Below are 16,644 nucleotides of genomic sequence, written 5' to 3'. Positions count from 1 at the left end.
AACATCACACACTCTTTTTTCCTTTGATTTTCTCTTGTGTGTTGACACTTTGCTTAACTATGGCATCTCCTGACACGTTTCATTTTGTCCAACAAAACAATTGTCTGAGAAGTCATCTACTCTATATTTTACTGGAAATATAACCTGACTCATTTGTTTTTCCAAGAACAGCAATAGAGACTAATTAACATTTTGTCTAGGACTTTGTAGCTGAAATTATTTAAATCACTTTAATATTGGCAGATAAAATTGTCCTGACGCCTGCCGACTCGCCCTAATCACAACAATTGTTATTAATTATAAATTATTTACGGGTCCTTGTGCTTGAAACACACCAACTAGAGATCATACACAGTCTCAAAACAAATTCAAATGCAAAGTGACAGACAGGTTGAAGAGCCTGTAAATGAAAGCAAATGGTATCAAGAATCGTAACCTTCCCGTGGTGGAGAGGTTCGTGTGTCCTGGTGATGTCGGGGGAATTCAGTCCTGGGAAGGTTTACCAAGGCAGAGTGGTCCAAGGGTAAAAGACCAGACTAAGTTCAACAAAGTTCAAGTTGGGGGGGGGGGAAAGGTTTCTAGTTTGGCCGCCACAAAATCTCAACACTGCTTTTTTCAGATGGTGTGGTTTGGTTGGCTCCCTCATGATGGGACCTCCATCAGAGGGGTTAGCAGCCGAGTGCGAAGCTGGAGTAACGTTTCTTGGGAGGGGAAAGACTTTGGATTAGCAGAAGACAATGGATGGAAGGATGATGTAATTTTTCTATGACTATTGCAGCATGCAAGTCGTACATCTATATGATCGAGGGATAGGATTATGCTGGAATTTTCCGTCTTTTTTCCAATCAAGAAAAAAAACAAAAAACAACCCATAGTTTCAATTTCTTTTAATTCTAATAATTTCCATACAGGGTATCATATTTTTGATAGGAAAAAAATCTTAAAGAGGTACAAAACAGCACTGTGCCATCACTTCCTGTTTAAAAATCAACTTATCTGATGATGTACGCTGGCCCTGTTGAACTCTTCTCACATTTCTGCATCATGTTTTCAATTTTGCTTCTGCTTCAATCGCAAATCTCTAAAGTAGATTTTCTTTTTGTCAGAGGATGAGATCGATTAAACGACATTACATTTGTAACAACGGTGGAGAGTTTTCGGCTTTCATATTTCAACTTTTTTTTTTTTTAATTGGATTTGGTACAAAGTAAATGTTGGCAGAACGTATGACATCATGCTGAATCAGAATCATGAAATAGGGCAAACTGTCCATTGTGCCCATGTGTGGTATACACACAAGGTTTCCCTTGATGTTGAGAGTGGCGTGAAAGTTGTATCTCAGATGTGGGAAAGAAGCACATTTTGTGACACGTCATCAGTAGTCTAGCTCTGAGTCACCTCACCCAGTCAAATTTAAAATAAATAAATCTGAAGAATTATAAAATATCTCAGGGTTAGAAGTGTCCCTACTGAGAAGTATCTTTAAGCAGCAAAGTCTGAAAAGAATGCAACACAATTAAAATACATCACCCACTTATAACAACTGGTAAAAAGTGGAATAAAGCACCGCATGCTTTTCTGATGATGTTGCCCTTGGATGTCTAAAGGGATACAAATAGTTACATGTTGAGGATCAAACAGCTTTCCTGAGACTTGTGCTCTTGTGTTTTTCCTTTGAAGGGAACCTGCGACCATGGCGACAAATGCTGCTACTCCCATGACCTGGAGAAGACTAATGAGCAGAAAATGGAATAATTCAACCATCTACATTTTTTTTAAGAACACTTATTTCTTGTTTTATTAGCTTTATGCAGCCTGGATGAGGTGAAAATGACTAATGGCAATCAAATTCTGTTTAGCTGGAGAGAGAAACCTAAGAGCAGTTCATATGCAAGATGTTGTTCAGCCGGAGCTTTTTTCCCTTCTTTTTTTTTTTAAACTTCTACATCTTGCTGTTGTTGCTGTCCAATAAAGACCATGTCATGTTCTTCTCTATTTCTTTGCTAGTATGTGGTGTTGTATGTTGGATAGGTACATAAGCTTATTGGAGATTGGCCGCATATGCACAGTCTCATGAATGCAGTTGCCTTTTGACTTGAGTAGAAAAGGATTCAGAGGTAAATGCCAAAACAGCATTAAATTGAAGTTCAGGAAGTAAAATTGTCCTGACACTTATTGGATGGGAGTACATTATTGTAGAGACTTGTTGAAAGTCTGAAGGTTTACAGAGGGTGTTTCATCAATGTGTGCACGGACGTGCTGCTGCAATAAGCTGAAGACACAGTTACGAATCATACACTTTTATTATCAGCTGCTTGAGGATCAGTATAAAATCCTTCTCATATATACACACGTTGGCAACAATATAAAGATGAGGGTAATTACACGTCAGAATATCACTGGAAGTTGGCACCAGTTTCATTGAAGAGATTTCAAAGGATTGGTGTGATTGTGGATGTGTTCAGAAATCCGTCACTTGAAATATGAACAATCTGTTTGTGTCAGTTTAAGAGTAGTAAAAGGCAGCTTCATCAAATTTTGTACATGGAGGGAACACTTGTAACACTGCTCATAGACTTATCATTAAGGAAGTGGTCACCTGTTTGTGCCCTCCAAACCAAGCAGTTCGAACTCAGCCTCTCGTTCTTTGTCATCCTTTCTCAAGTGTCCTTTACATGTTATCCTCATTTAATCTCATCAGAAACAAGCGAAGAGACCAAAAGAATTTAGATTGCATTTGCTTATTCATCTGAATCATCCTTGAAAAATAAAAAAAACATGGAGGAATGTGGCTATCTGAGGTGGACTCTGAGCAGGAATGTTCGGATCTCCATGGGCTTCAAGGTCACCTCCCACGGAGAGGGGTCCTCAGACGTCTTCAGCAGGGGCCTCTCAGCTGAAGAAAAAAAGAAGAAGCATAGAACACGTTCATTGACAAAAGCTCAAAATCTGTGGTGACATGGATCCTTTCATCCTAGAATTAACTGTGTATACTTTTTAAACCTGGGCACTGTGTTAAGTTCTAAACGACTCGTGGGCACAAAACGTTTTGATGTCCCTGTATACTGCCACCATCATCTTAAATGACTGCTTTATTACCACCTAAAATAAATGTCCCAGATTAGAGTCCATCCACTGATCGAGCTCAGAATCTTATTTTAAGTGTCTCACAGTTAGCTTGACTAGATCACCCTTTTTAAACCAGTCATTTAACCTCACATCACAAAAAGAGATTTTTGGTATATTCTCATATTTTTTAGTGTTACTTTAAAGAGAGCGATGGAACAGCTGACACTAATCTGAGCTCGTTGGTGTCAAAACCAGCTCCTTTATTTGATGTTTATTTGGCACATTCGCCATTTGAAATAATAAAAAAAAAAACTATAACGTTCCATTATTGAACCATCTGTTGGAACAAACTGGAGAAAAAAAGTCTTAACGAGGCTTGAAAACAGCCCACAGTTACAAGTTATTAGCTATGAGCATAAAAATACATTTATGACTCTTTTTATACCACTGGCTGCTTGATTAGTCCCTGCAGGGGGAAAAAAGGTCTTTCAAATTAAGTTGTCAGTAATTAAGTTGTCTCTGCTTAGCACTGTGGTGCAATAAAAAAAAAAAAAAGCACTTGTGGATTTTAATCAAATGTTCAAACTGAGCGAGGACGGCTGAGTGCTTTATCAGTGATTGGCAGCTGCTAAATACAACAGACACATTTAACGGCCTGTTCATTTTCATGGTGTCAGAGCACAGAGTCTCTTCTGGTGACTCTCCCTCCTCTAACAGGAGGTCAAACTTCCAGGCTCAAAGGTGCTCCGTTAGCACCATGTGCTCAACTGATCTTTGGGATACAGTCTTTCTATAATCCAGCAAGACTGTCACAAAAATGTATGTTTCAAATTCATGATGCCCAGAGGAGGAATCCGAGAGTTTCAACTGAACCCTCTCAGGGGGAATCGTCAACCAGTCTCGTTATGCACGTCAATGTAGCTCATGGAAAATGACCTTTTTCTAGGTTATTCTATTTGGGAGCTTTTTGTATTGAATGAATACGACTGCTGAAGAGAGACAGAAAATGTTGGGAGGAGACAAGAGAGTGGGGGAGACACACAGCAGCCGCTGGGATGACAATGACATCCTCTGTACTCAGGGGGCGGGACATAACTGCTTGGCTACCTGGTGCCCGAAAAAAAAGACCTTTTTTAAGAATCCCCAAAGATATTGACTTTATTTTAGGCCAAGCTGGCAACTTTCGACACCTTGGTGTAGTCATTTTTAAGGTAAACAATATTTCATTTTTTCATTTGTTTGTTCTGTAGAGGAGGAAGTCTTTGACTTGAGCTCTCTTTATTTTAGAGATGCAGTCAGTGACACGTGTAGGTGCTCTGTACCTGACTGTGGTGTCCAGTCAAAACGTTTCATCTCGTCTTTCCACTGATTGGCTGAGAGGTTGAGTTCGGATACGCCCAACAACTCCAGAGTGGAAAACAGCTTCTACAGGCACAGACCCAAAGACAGAGAGATAGAATGAACAGTAATAGTCACTAAGAATCATGTCTCACACACATACACACAACTTACTTGATTACTTTTGTTTATGAAACATGTTTTAAAAAAAACCCAACAAAAACAGCTTTCCTCAAAACAAATTCCTGGGATCTATGAACAGTTTGATATAAGATCTAAATGATTAGCATCATAACTGCCCTTTGACTTTGTCAGAGTGTGATTGAATAACTGACCTGCAGGTTGACAGTAACAGGCTGAGAGTTCACTTTGCTCTCCCAGCTCTGGAACTGATGCTCAAGTCTCAGCAGTACGGAGTCCTTGTCCCACTGAGAGAGTGTGAGCATGTGGACAGCAGGGGGCAGCGCAGCCCGCAGCCCTGAGAACTACACGGGGACACAGAGGAAGGATAATCAACGTGTTGTAACTCCAGTCATAACGGAAGCATAGGAAGAAGAAAAAAAAGAACTGAAGAGCCTTTTTGTTTATTTATTTGCGCCACCAATTATCACTCCCTCTTAAAACCTGTCTGTACAACTCACGCTTAAATCAACAACCAGCTGCGACTGCTCTCCTGAGAGCGCTGACGATGAGAACAACTTGTGAAAATGCTAATATGTACAAAGCAGGACAGAGGTGAGAAAGAACTAGAGAACATAGATCGTGCCAGGCAGTAAAGTGAACTAGAGTAGGAATTTAAAAGTCGCGTTTATTGCTCCAATAATTCAAACACCATTTTTTTTTTAGAAAGATTTTTCTGGTTAAGATTCTATCAGACGACTGAAACCTGACTGTTCATGAAAACATTTGCTCTTCTCTCTTCCTTCTTTAATTCCGGTGCACACAATATGAATGAAAAGAGGAGCACTGATATTTAATTTTCCTGGGATGAAGCAGACAGAGAAACGTGAAACGTATGGTTCAAGGACAAACTTTTCTAATGAATGTTGTTCAACATCAAGATTTTTTTGAGCATGCTTGTCGACCACATTGAACCACAATAAGAATATTTACTTTTATGGCACTAAATGTTCACACTTCTCGTCTTTAATTGTTCTTTGTATGTTGTTATTTTTTTTCCAGACGAAAAAGAAAAGATTTTTTTTTTTTTAGCCAGCTAGCCACCCACGCTAGATCTCTTTAAAAAAAGGTACAAGAGCAGAGGACTCTCCTACAACATCTGGAAACATGTGCTCAATTTAGTCTTCATTTGGATTTAAGGCTAGAGGGATGAACACTTTCAAAAGACTGTTCACTTTATACATCTTTTAGTTTCTGTTCATTTGAAGTCATCATTTTGTTGTAGGTAGTTCTTAAAAAAAAAAAAAAAAAAAAAGACATTACAAGATGGCACCTAATTTACTTTAAATATTAATCTCTGCCCTAAACCTCACTTCTCCTAAAACTAATACATTGCTGGTAATATTTTAAAAAATGTGTAGTATATTGTTGTTTGGATATATTTCTGAGAATTATAGGGAAAGGGAAACTGTACGGTAAAAATGCTTCTTATATGTTAATCATTTTCTTCTGGACTATGGATCAGTCCCTCTTCAAAGTGATAAAGAAACTTGTCACCAGAGCCAGGATGCACTTGACACTTTAACATTGGGGCAGATATGAAGCCCTTTAAAGACCCTGAGTGTGGATAACATAAAGACATCCAATAAGGATGTCGCACTGATCCTCCACCACTCACCTCCAGTTTAGTGTTTGGGTGCAGATCTCCATCAGTGAACGTCAGCAGCGGCTGCAGTACCATCTCCTGGGCCAGTGGGCGGTGTGCGTCAGCTGCACTTGGCGGGCGGTCGAGGGAGAGAAGGAGGCGCCCTCGGACCACAAGCCCCTCAGGGAAGATGTGCGACGTTTCGTTGAGAGGCTCTCCAACGCCACGGACATCATCGTACAGGAGCCGGCGGTGGAGCTGAGAGGGGTCAGAGGGAGAGACTCGGTCATGGCTGCAGCAAAGCTAATATCCTTTTTTTTTTTTTTTTTTTAAACCAGAAGCATCTGTTTCATTCTCTCTTTAAAACCACCAGACTCCATTAATAAAATCAGTCATTTAATAAACTAAACACTGGAGTTACTGGTCTACCGCTGCCTCCATCAGAACAACTGTTTGTGTTATTTTCACACTAATAAAAAAAAAAACTAATCAAGGAAAAGGCAGAGAAGAAACTCCTGTGTTAAGCAAAGTTAAATTAATGATTTAATCAATGGAGTCTGGTGGTTTTTTGTAGAGTAATGCTGTGGAGTTCAAGGTTTGTAAATGACTAACGAGTCAGTCAGAAACGTTAACACGTTTGTCGATCAGGCTGCTGGCACACAAAGTGTGTGTGTGTGTGTTACCATGATCTCTAAAGAGCCATTGTGGAGGCTTCCTCCTCCTTGAGAGCGATCAGTCACCACAGTGAGTTGATCCACGTCATCCTGAAAACACAAAACATTCAAACCTGAAGAGGAAGATCCAAAGTAACATTTGGGAAAAGACCAGAGAGACAAGAATGACAACATTAATCATTCACTTACAAAATAAATAAACGTCTAAAATCAGCACAAAAAGTTAGTAAAAAAAGAAAGAAAAGTGCATTAAAACGTGGAATTACTCAAGGGACACCTTTCATACATACCTTGATGAAAGCTCGAGAGTTGATTGGATAATAGTTTCCAGCGATTGGCTCCGACTGCTTCAGGTTCCAGGTCGGTCGGAAATTTTTCCTTCGGGACAAAACAAGAATCCAAACACATATCTAAATGTCCCGATGAGACCCAGTCAGTCCCGTACCACATTATATCAGCACCATCTGTATTTTTATTCTTATTTTAAATACACATCTTGCTTTCTGCTTGAATATTTTGCCCTCATAGCCTTGACTAACTTTTAAAACCTCATCTAATGTAAGTATTAAGGGCTTCATTTCTTGACTTAGAAAAAAAAAAAGAGTTCAGCATACTTTCTCTGCAGCACCTCTCTGCCATTTGAGTCCGTGTAGAAGTATTCAGCTGTTTGGATGCTGGTGTCGAGGCGAGTGATCACCTCCTTCCCCAGGTCATCACTAACACATAAACAAATAAACGAAGAGTGACAAAAGAAGATTTTTTTGTGTTGTTGCCACAATTGAGATATGCATAAAAGGAAAAAAAATAAAACCCAAGTGTTGAAACTCCCAATAAAACGTTTAAATTTTTTTAACTTTTATTTGTATGTGTGACCTTGTACAGCCTGTGCAGAAAACGCTAAACCACTTTTGTGTGTGTGATGACACACACTCACTCAATGGGCAGCGGTCCCACTGTCCACTCCAGCTCCAGAGCTCTGCTGTCACTGTAAAGACGGACCACCTGAGACACCCAGGGAGAGAACCACTGCCTCACCTCTTGAACTACAGGAGTCTGCAAGAAGGAAGGCACATCAATAATGATCATTTCTCATCATCTCTCATTGTCCTGTTTTTACCAGCTCAGAAATATAGCCACGGTCAAATCCATCATGTCCCAAAACATCTTCAAACAATCCAAAACGCAGCAGCCTGGCTTTTAACAAGAACAAATTGTGCTCATATCACTCCAATCTCAGCATCCCTTCACTGGCTGCCTGTTGATTTTAGCATTGGTTTTAAGTTTCATTTAATTACTTTCAAAAGCCCCTTCTTGTATTTCTGAGCTTTTTAACTCCATATGAAGAAGGACTCAGTCTGAGATCCTCTGGCAGAGCCCTACTGTCGGTTCCAAAGTCCAGGCTAAAAACTAAAGGGGACAGGTCCTTTGCTGTCAGAGCACCCAGACTTGCCAGAGGAGATCAGCCTTGCAGAGTCAGTCCCTTGTTTTACATCACTTCTTATAACTAACTCTGTGATTTTATTGGTTTATTTTCTGTCTGTTGCTTTTAATGTCTCTCTGCTTTTATTGGTCTATTGTAAAGCATTTTGTTACTTGTATAGAAAATTGCTATACAATAAAAAGCATTATTACTATTATTTTACTCTAAACGACACCAAGGTCAAATAAACTAAAACTGTGCTTTAAAAAATTAGATAAAAATAGTGATTGAGAACAATCACTCATTGGTAAAATGTACATCAGACATAAACTCAGTGCTATTCTTGACTTTTTGAGTCTTCAGTTGAGTCTCCTCCTGCTGGCAGTAACAAAGAATGCATTTTCAGTCACTACTAACAGCACTGCATTCATCTGGAAACCCAGAGGCTATGTCCTTATCTTTCTTTCTTTTAAACTAATGTCTATAATTTAAAATCACAGATTCTGGCATCTTGAGCGTCCTAGCAGATACAAACAGCAGGGTCCCTAACGGTTAACGATGTCATACGACCACTACCTTATAAAAGGATTACTCATGAGCGATAGTGAGGTGATGAAGCTGTGGATGTAACCTGTATGGTCTCAGTCTTTGCCGTCTTGCTGATGATGAAAGGTGTGGAGGAGTTGGGTCTGAAGATGTAGGCACCTGAAGGCTGGTTGCTCTCTTCGTTGTTACCGTCACTGGCATTGTACCTGAAACATGCGACATGCATAAACACATTCGAACAAACACAAGACCAGTGTACTGCTGTCACAGAGACACTAACCAGAAGAAATTCTGCGTCAGTTTAATGCTCTGCTTGGTCTCCAGGTTGCTGAGGCCGCTCAAAAGGCCAGTCTCAGGGTCAAAGGTGGCCTGCAGGAACTGGAACACAGATAAAAGAAAAGCCCTTAGTTTTCAGTTAACCAACTTTTTTTTTTTTGCAAGCAAATAAGGCTAAAAAAAATGCACGAGGATCAGTTTAAAATGTACAAAGTGCACATGATTAACTGCTCACTAAGCACTTTTTTTCACTGCTGTGTACTTTCATGACACAATAATTACAATCCTTCTCAAAGTTTCAATAAAGATCGATCAGGTTTTACCTGTTGCCATAACACCCATCTGCTTTTTTTTTGTATTTGCTCTTTTTTTTTGAAGGTATTATACACTTTGCTGCAGCATGAAGCAGATGTCTAACATTGAGGTAAAAACCTTGTTCTGGATAGCTGTGGGTGTTTGATGGAGCATGGAGGCAGGTGGAGGCCCGTCCTGAAGCTGAGTCACAGAGTAAATGGTGAAGCCCAGAGGAGGAGCCTGCACCTGGAACAGCAGCTCGTTGACAGCGAAGCCTCGGTTTCTCCTCACGTCCCGCGTGGCTGCAGACACCGGAACCACCTGGAACACAGAGAACAGGGGAGACATTTATAAATCAATCCAAGCTTGAGCTTTTGTGACTCTCCCCTTTGGTAAGAGGCGGCGGTCCATCAGGAACAAAACCTCTCACCACAAGAACAGTTGCTTCCCCTCAGCTGTCAGCCTCATGAACACTGGTCCTGCCCTTCCCCGACATAACACAGACTCTCATCAGCCCCACAGTCAGAAAACATCAAATTAATGTGAAGGCTCAAACTGTTTCTTTATGCGGTACATTAACGTTCACTGGACTTTACATTAATTTTCTTTCATGCACCCTTTGTACATTTTGTATTTTTTATTTTTCTCTATATTTTACCTTTTTTTTATTTTTTATAAATTGGTAATTGCTACTTATACTTGATTTTATTTAAGTACTTGTTATTTTAGCCTTGTTTTTTTTTTTCCTTTCGCACCAATACACCAAGACAAATTCCTCTTATATGTAAATGTACTTGGCAATAAAAAACGATTCTGATAAAAAAATAAAGTTTTCCATATTTAAAGTGCTTGTTTCTACGGCAGCCCTGAAGGACAAGCCAACTGAAACTTTAAATTCTTGTGTTCAGGATGTAGAATTTTTCTTGCTATCTTTGTTTTCACCTTTAAAATCTATTTGAAACAAATCACAAATCGAGAACTTCACACATGTAGAAGTCAGAAAGCAGAAGTTCTTCAGTCCCTTTTCGGCATGTATTGTTTTGGTTCACAGCACTCTCTAGTGGTCAAAATTAGTATTTCAACAACAAACAGATATAATTAATTGTGTATTAGTGTTGTTGGTTTTTTTTTATGAGCAAACTAGTTTTTCAACAGTAACAGAAGTGACACAGATTGTTAGGGAATTGCTATTATATAAACTATCCACCTGCTCTTAAGTCATAAACACTAGAGTGAAAAGTGTTTAATAATGAATCATCTGATCTGTGTTGCCTTAAGATATGTTGTGTTAAAAGCTGGCAGAGCAGCTCCAGTTTATTACTTATTCAAAGACAGTGAATGCAGATTGGGGATAAATTACTTCCATCATGTGTCTGATGCTGATGCTAACTCTGCCAGACACACCCACTTACCTGGCAGTCAACAGTTTTGCCGTTAGCATCCGATACAGCGTACGCTGTTCCATTCACTGGCAACCTGACCGACCAAGTGACGGGGTGAGCGAGAGGGTTGTACACATTGACTGAGAACTGACAGTGAAACAGAGAGAAGGGGTTAGCATTGAGCATCAGAATGTTTATTTTTACATTAAGTGGGAAAAAATTAACAAAAGGGGTCCAATGACCTGCGCGAGTGTGTGCGCGTCACCTTTTTGCTGGATTCAGTGAGAGGACACACACTGATGTTGAGGTTGTCACAGTAGACTCGCTCAGCAGACGAGCCGCTCAGAGCAGCCAGACTGTTACTGACTAACACCTGACGGAGAAATCAAAAACAAAACATGTTATGTCTTCCACAAGCAGAACTACAGAGACAAACACAAACAGAAGTTTCACAATTTGCTTGGTTTAAAAAAAACCCAAAACAATTCAGCTTGATAAGTCCAAAAACAAAAGGTGCTGATTATCTTAATTGAAAACAATTTCAACTCAACATACCACCAATTGTTCCCATACAGAAAGAGCTTTAGTTTCTTTGTGCAGCTTTAGCTACCTGACAATGCTGCCAGCCAGCAGCGAGCCTCCTGGCGTAGTCGTTGGCTACATGTTGTTTCTCCGTGCCAGACACAGCATCATGGTGCTGAGCCACAGCCATGGCTTTCTCTGACAGAGAAGAATTCAGAACTTTTCAGGTGAGTTACTCTGCTATTTGTCAAACGGCAGAATGTACGAGTATAGAAATGAGCACTAGCTTGAAACAACGTCCCTCCTGAGTGCTCTGTGCAATTAGTAATAAAAATTAGTAATACAAAAAAACTAATCTCACTCATGGTCTGGCTGTCTCCGTTACCAAAAGGCCCGTTCGTGGAGACTGGACCACCGAGTACCTCCAGCTGGTTACACGTCTGCAGAAAAGAATTCACAGTTACACTGTCTCAAGAGTCTGGAGACCTTTTTCAGCAAAGAACAGTGTATTTATAACTTTTACATCAAGTTAACTAACAAATACCAACCAAGGGCTCACTCCTAATAAATAACAACTGAAGCCAACACAGGTGGAAAAAATGGAAACTAAACTTCACTCACTGCATAACCTCAAGTAAGTAAAGCAATTTACACAGTATGTCATTTCACATGGAAGCATAACAACATGCTAACTGTAAGAAGAAAAGACAGTAGTAACAAATAACCTATACCATAAATGTTGTGTCTAAGCTGTAGTGCAGCTGCCCGCCACTAGCTGGAGCTAACGCTCTTCTCCTCTAATAAAGTAATACAAGCACAGTGAACAGGCGGAATCTCGTAGCACGCAGCAGTTTGGGAGTATTTTGACCTGGAACATGAAGATCAAGTTGCATGTAGCCTGTGTGAGGACTGTATCTACCATAAACAGGTAAGCAGCCTATCATATGTCATTCTCTTTATATTCTACTCTTCGTCACATAGGGGCTCCTAAATCTTGTTTGGGGGATTATTGTATACAGAGGGGGGGGGGGGACAGCGGGTGTGTATTGTAACTAATGTCTTGTGTCCTGCCTGTCTGTATACTGCTACTGAATGCCTTGAAGTTCCCTCGGGATCAATAAAGTATCTATCTATCTTGTCAGTGTTGTGACAGGCTTTGATAACAATGCTTATCAATTCGAGGAATGCAACTAAACACTACCTGCAGGTTGCTGTTGCTGACCCTCTCATAACGTTTCAGTGCTGGTCGGCTGGTAAAGTAGCCGGTCCAGAAGTCATGAGCGTCGTCTGCATAGGGGAAGAAATCATCCGTCTTCAAAGCCCTGCGTTAAAAGGAGGAAGACGTTATAGCACAACGGGTCCCATTCAAAAAGAAATTGTTACTCAAATGAGCGAGTTCCCTCAGAGTTGTCCGTACCAGCTGAGGTTAGCTCTGTGCAGCTCCTGCAGGTAGCAGGAGGGCGTGGAGTAGAGCACGTTGACTTTGACGCCATTGGCCTGTTGGGCGTTGACATAGTGGATCAGCTTGTCCAGATTTTTGTACCACAGGTTGGCGTTCTCGTACTGGAAGTCTGAGCCCATGGTCATGATGATGTGATTGGTCTTATACACCTTAGACTGAAGGAGGAGAAACATGAAGTGAAATTAAAAAGGTGATCAAACGTGAGAATGGCCACGAAGTGAATGGACAAAATCAAAGATATCGCTTAAAATGTTAAAAAAGTTTGCATGACTACTTCCCCTTTAAATAAATTGTGAGCTGATGTCATACCTGTTATTGTTAATATCACAGGCAGGTGTAACAGAAACACTGAAGATCAAACTAAATGTGATGTCATCATTTATTAATGGGCTCCTTCTTTTGTTTGAATCACAGCACAAGAAAAGACTTTCTAGCGCTCACTGTGTATACGTTTCACAATTTGTTACTTTTAATTGGAATAAAATCCACAAATATGAGGGTGCATGTGTTTTTTCCTTATACTAGATGTCAGGTCAGGTTTGATGTTGTGTTATAAATATCATATTTCTACACAGAGATTTGTCCCCTGACCTGTCTTTCCAGTAAAATCCAAAATGTTTCCTCATAACTAATTTACTTCAAAGCAGGGACTAACTTTTAGAGTGAAAGGATTACTATAATATGTTCTTTTTATTAGCCTTTGTTATCATTTCAAAATAAAGTGCATCTTAAAGACGAGTCTATAGATCACTAATTACAAATGTTATTGAACCACTGATCATTACACAAATACTGACTCCAGCTCAGAGCTCTTGCGCTGTCGTATTTGTTCGGCGTACTGTGGCTTTGAGATGTCGTGTTAAAGTTAAAGTGAGTAGGTGTGTCTCTAACCTGAGTGTCAGCGATGGTGAGGAAGCGATTCACCACATCATTGACATTATAGTCCTCCAGGTCAGGGTCGTCTCTGATTGGTGGGTCATCACAGGACTGATCCCAACAGAAGCCTTCAGGGGGGTTGTACCCATTGGGAAGGATCCCTTTGAAAATAAAAACGTATATAAAACTGTGTCACGCACCTCTTTCCAACAGTGAATAAAAAGACTTATTGTGAAAGGTTTGAGTGATGTAACCTTTAAAAAAAAAAAACAAACAAACAAACAAACAAAAGGTTTAACAATGATTTGATTATGTGCAGGGATTTTCTGACCAGTGAAGAGGTCTGCCATGGGGGGCGTGAGGCTGTCAGAGGCCCTCCACAGAAGCTCCTGCTTCTTCGCCGTCATCCTGTGAAGCCGATCCTGGTAGTCCAGACGACCAAAGAAGAAGCCATCATACCCCATCTTGTTCAGAACACACAGGAAACGGTTAGCCCGAAGCTCAGATAGCTAATAAACTTCAGTGAATTTACAGGAAAAGGAACCACTGATGTTGGTAAAAATGCAGATTTGCTTACTTGATGAGAATCAAAGTAGAATTGTAATACCAACCACTGATCTGTACAGATAATTAAAGGCTAAAACCTACAGTTTATTAGCTTAGCATAATAACTGGAAACAAGTGGAACCCTAGCTTAGCTCTTTGTGCAGGTAGAAAAATCTGCCCACTAGCACCTTTAATACTCAATAATTATTTTTATTTTCACCAAATACAAAATCTGATCTAATTGGACTTTTCTATTTTCATTCATTTAAAAAAATCCTGTGATGTTGTCAGGATTCAAAAAGTAATCACTCAGCCAAGCAAAGGTCCAGTTGATGATAACCAAAGTCTCTCAAATGAAACCCTTTGCAGGAGAGCGGCCTTCCTGTGTGTCATTAAAATGTTGGTCTGCTCTCCTTCAGACGAACTACCTGTGCGAACATGGAGGCGTGTTCACGAGCGTGGCCGAAGGGGTCTATGTGCCAGGCGACACGAGGGCGACCACAAGGCCCGAAAGTCTCGTTGAGGAACCTCAGGCCCATCGTCATCTGGTCGATGACGGCGCTGTAGTGGGTGGTGGCCTCGTCACTCATGCACCAGCCACCGTTCACAAACTCCAGACGACCTGAAGGACAGGATGGGAGGGGAGGGAAGCATTTTTTATATGCCAAGTACATTTCCACGTAGAAAGAATTCGTCTTGGTGTATTGGTGCAAAAACATTTAACATGGGAAATAAAGCCAAAATAACAAGAACTTAAATCAAATAAAATATAAGAAGCAATTACCAATACATGAAATACAATTTTAAAAATGTAAAATATATATGGTCAAAATGTTTCTTTAGGTTACTGAGGACAACCCTTGTAGCGGGAGTGTACAGTTGTGGTTTGCCGTACCTTCGTTAACAAGCTGTTTGACAGTCTGCTGCATGCTGGCGCTCTGCTGTTTCCACCAGCGGTAGAAGAACGACGTCTCCACATAGATGAACCTCCGGTCCGGGTTCTTTAAGAGCTGATCCACCACAGAGTCCAGGATGTACTGCACTCCTGCATGCTGGATGTCATTACGATCTACACACAGAAACACACAGCAGATAAAAAGAAGATAAAAGTGTGTTGAAAGTTTGACTGATTACAATAATGGATGTAACATCTGTGAAACCTTTCATGTAAAGATTTTTTTTTTCACCATAGACCTTTACACTCATTGCTTTGTTTATACTGGATAACATTACTGGGGAAAAAATAGATGAAAATGTGCACCCTATGCACTTTTCCACAGCAGATGACCTCAGTTTATAGAATTACTAAAGGTCAAAAAACAGTGAGTGGATCTCTATAAAAAGGAAACATGTGATGCTGAATGACTCTAGCTTCATAAAGAAGTATTATGACAGCCGACAGAAGTCATATAACAGGAAGTTAAAAGGACTGTTTTCAACCAGCTTTTTAAGGTTTGGTGCTGCATTTAACATGATTCTCTCTCTCTCTCTCTCTCTCTCTCTCTCTCTCTCTCTCTCTCTCTCTCTCTCTCTCTCTCTCTCTCTCTCTCTCTCTCTCTCTCTCTCTCTCTCTCTCTCTCTCTCTCTCTCTCTCTCTCTCTCTCTCTCTCTCTCTCTCTCTCTCTCTCTCTCTCTCTCTCTCTCTCTCTCTCTCTCTCTCTCTCTCTCTCTCTCTCTCTCTCTCTCTCTCTCTCTCTCTCTTCAGCAGACTTAAAAAAAAATTGAGCAGAAAGTTTCAGGACTTTGACCTGTCGCAGAAAAAAAGCTGTCTCCGCAAACAGACGTTCTGCAGGATTTCACTTTTAGCCTCATGTTATTTTCTTCTTCTTCTCTTATTTCTCTATATAAATACAAACCATTATCACTCATTATTTTCATAGTCATTATTTTTCTTTTTTGTAAAGCTCTTTGTTGAGTGAACTAGTACAGGAAACAGACACTTCATTTATCATTTATGTTACTGACCTCCATAGTAGTACTGGTCAACAGTCTTGAGCCAGCCGACGTCATCGTGTGTGTGAGGGACCAGGTGGACGTTCAGCATGCCTGGCTTGGTGGCATGACATGACTACACACACACACACACACACACACACGTGTGCAAACACACATACACTAGTAAAGGCTACAGTACTGTACCACACATCCAGTACAAATAATATAGAGATACACGAAGAGAAGTTTAATTTTCGTTCCCCAAAACAAAATGGCAAAGCAAATATTCTTATGAAACTGAAAGTAGCTCCAGCTGGAAATCAAAAACTTCATTCTGGCTTAAAATTTTTTTTAAAAACATAAATGACAAATAATACATTTAAAAAGAGCTGACCTCGTATCCGCAGGTAGACGTTTGTTGAGGGTCATGGCCCAGAGGAAAACTTAAAATCCCATTGAGGAAGAAGAAGTAAAGAGCAACAACCAGCCGCTGCTGCCTGGCCGCCATGTTAGAATATGAAAACTTATCATATGACTTC

The 16,644-nt window shown here is 40.2% G+C and overlaps 2 protein-coding genes across 3 annotated transcripts in view; one reads left to right on the top strand and one right to left on the bottom strand.

The window, feature by feature from the left end:
- Nucleotides 1-1,995, top strand: part of trmt1 (tRNA methyltransferase 1) — an 18,107-nt gene extending 16,112 nt beyond the window's left edge. For both annotated transcript variants that reach the window (XM_079336646.1, XM_079336647.1), the window contains exon 16: nt 1,681-1,995. In XM_079336646.1, coding sequence (XP_079192772.1) covers nt 1,681-1,755 — 75 coding nt within the window. In that variant the 3' untranslated portion in view covers nt 1,756-1,995. The remainder of the gene's footprint in view (nt 1-1,680) is intronic.
- On the bottom strand, nt 1,770-16,644 carry man2b1 (mannosidase, alpha, class 2B, member 1). The gene is made up of 23 exons (XM_079336635.1): nt 16,500-16,644; nt 16,136-16,238; nt 15,066-15,239; nt 14,599-14,792; nt 13,956-14,088; nt 13,640-13,785; nt 12,704-12,903; nt 12,488-12,608; nt 11,648-11,726; nt 11,375-11,484; nt 11,030-11,137; nt 10,795-10,911; nt 9,521-9,703; nt 9,093-9,190; nt 8,898-9,018; nt 7,781-7,899; nt 7,461-7,562; nt 7,137-7,224; nt 6,856-6,936; nt 6,206-6,430; nt 4,743-4,892; nt 4,392-4,494; nt 1,770-2,896 (listed from the first exon to the last, which is right to left on the bottom strand). The coding sequence occupies exons 1-23, from the start codon at nt 16,611-16,613 to the stop codon at nt 2,793-2,795; spliced, it is 2,973 nt and encodes a 990-aa protein (XP_079192761.1). The 5' UTR covers nt 16,614-16,644; the 3' UTR covers nt 1,770-2,792.

Source organism: Symphodus melops (assembly GCF_947650265.1).
Source record: "Symphodus melops genome assembly, chromosome: 2".
In the NCBI taxonomy this organism is placed as follows: domain Eukaryota; kingdom Metazoa; phylum Chordata; class Actinopteri; order Labriformes; family Labridae; genus Symphodus; species Symphodus melops.
This window is presented reverse-complemented; position numbering and strand designations above follow the sequence as displayed.

What these genes read in the sequence shown, in the direction of transcription:
- man2b1 (XM_079336635.1), bottom strand. Translation starts at nt 16,613, where the DNA reads ATGGCGGCCAGGCAGCAGCGGCTGGTTGTTGCTCTTTACTTCTTCTTC. An exon ending in TCAGCAACAGCAACCTGCAG is followed by an intron (nt 11,727 to 12,487) that starts GTAGTGTTTAGT and finishes TCTTTTCTGCAG; the next exon opens with ACGTGTAACCAGCTGGAGGT. An exon ending in TGACTGGACACCACAGTCAG is followed by an intron (nt 2,897 to 4,391) that starts GTACAGAGCACC and finishes TTTTTTCTTCAG; the next exon opens with CTGAGAGGCCCCTGCTGAAG.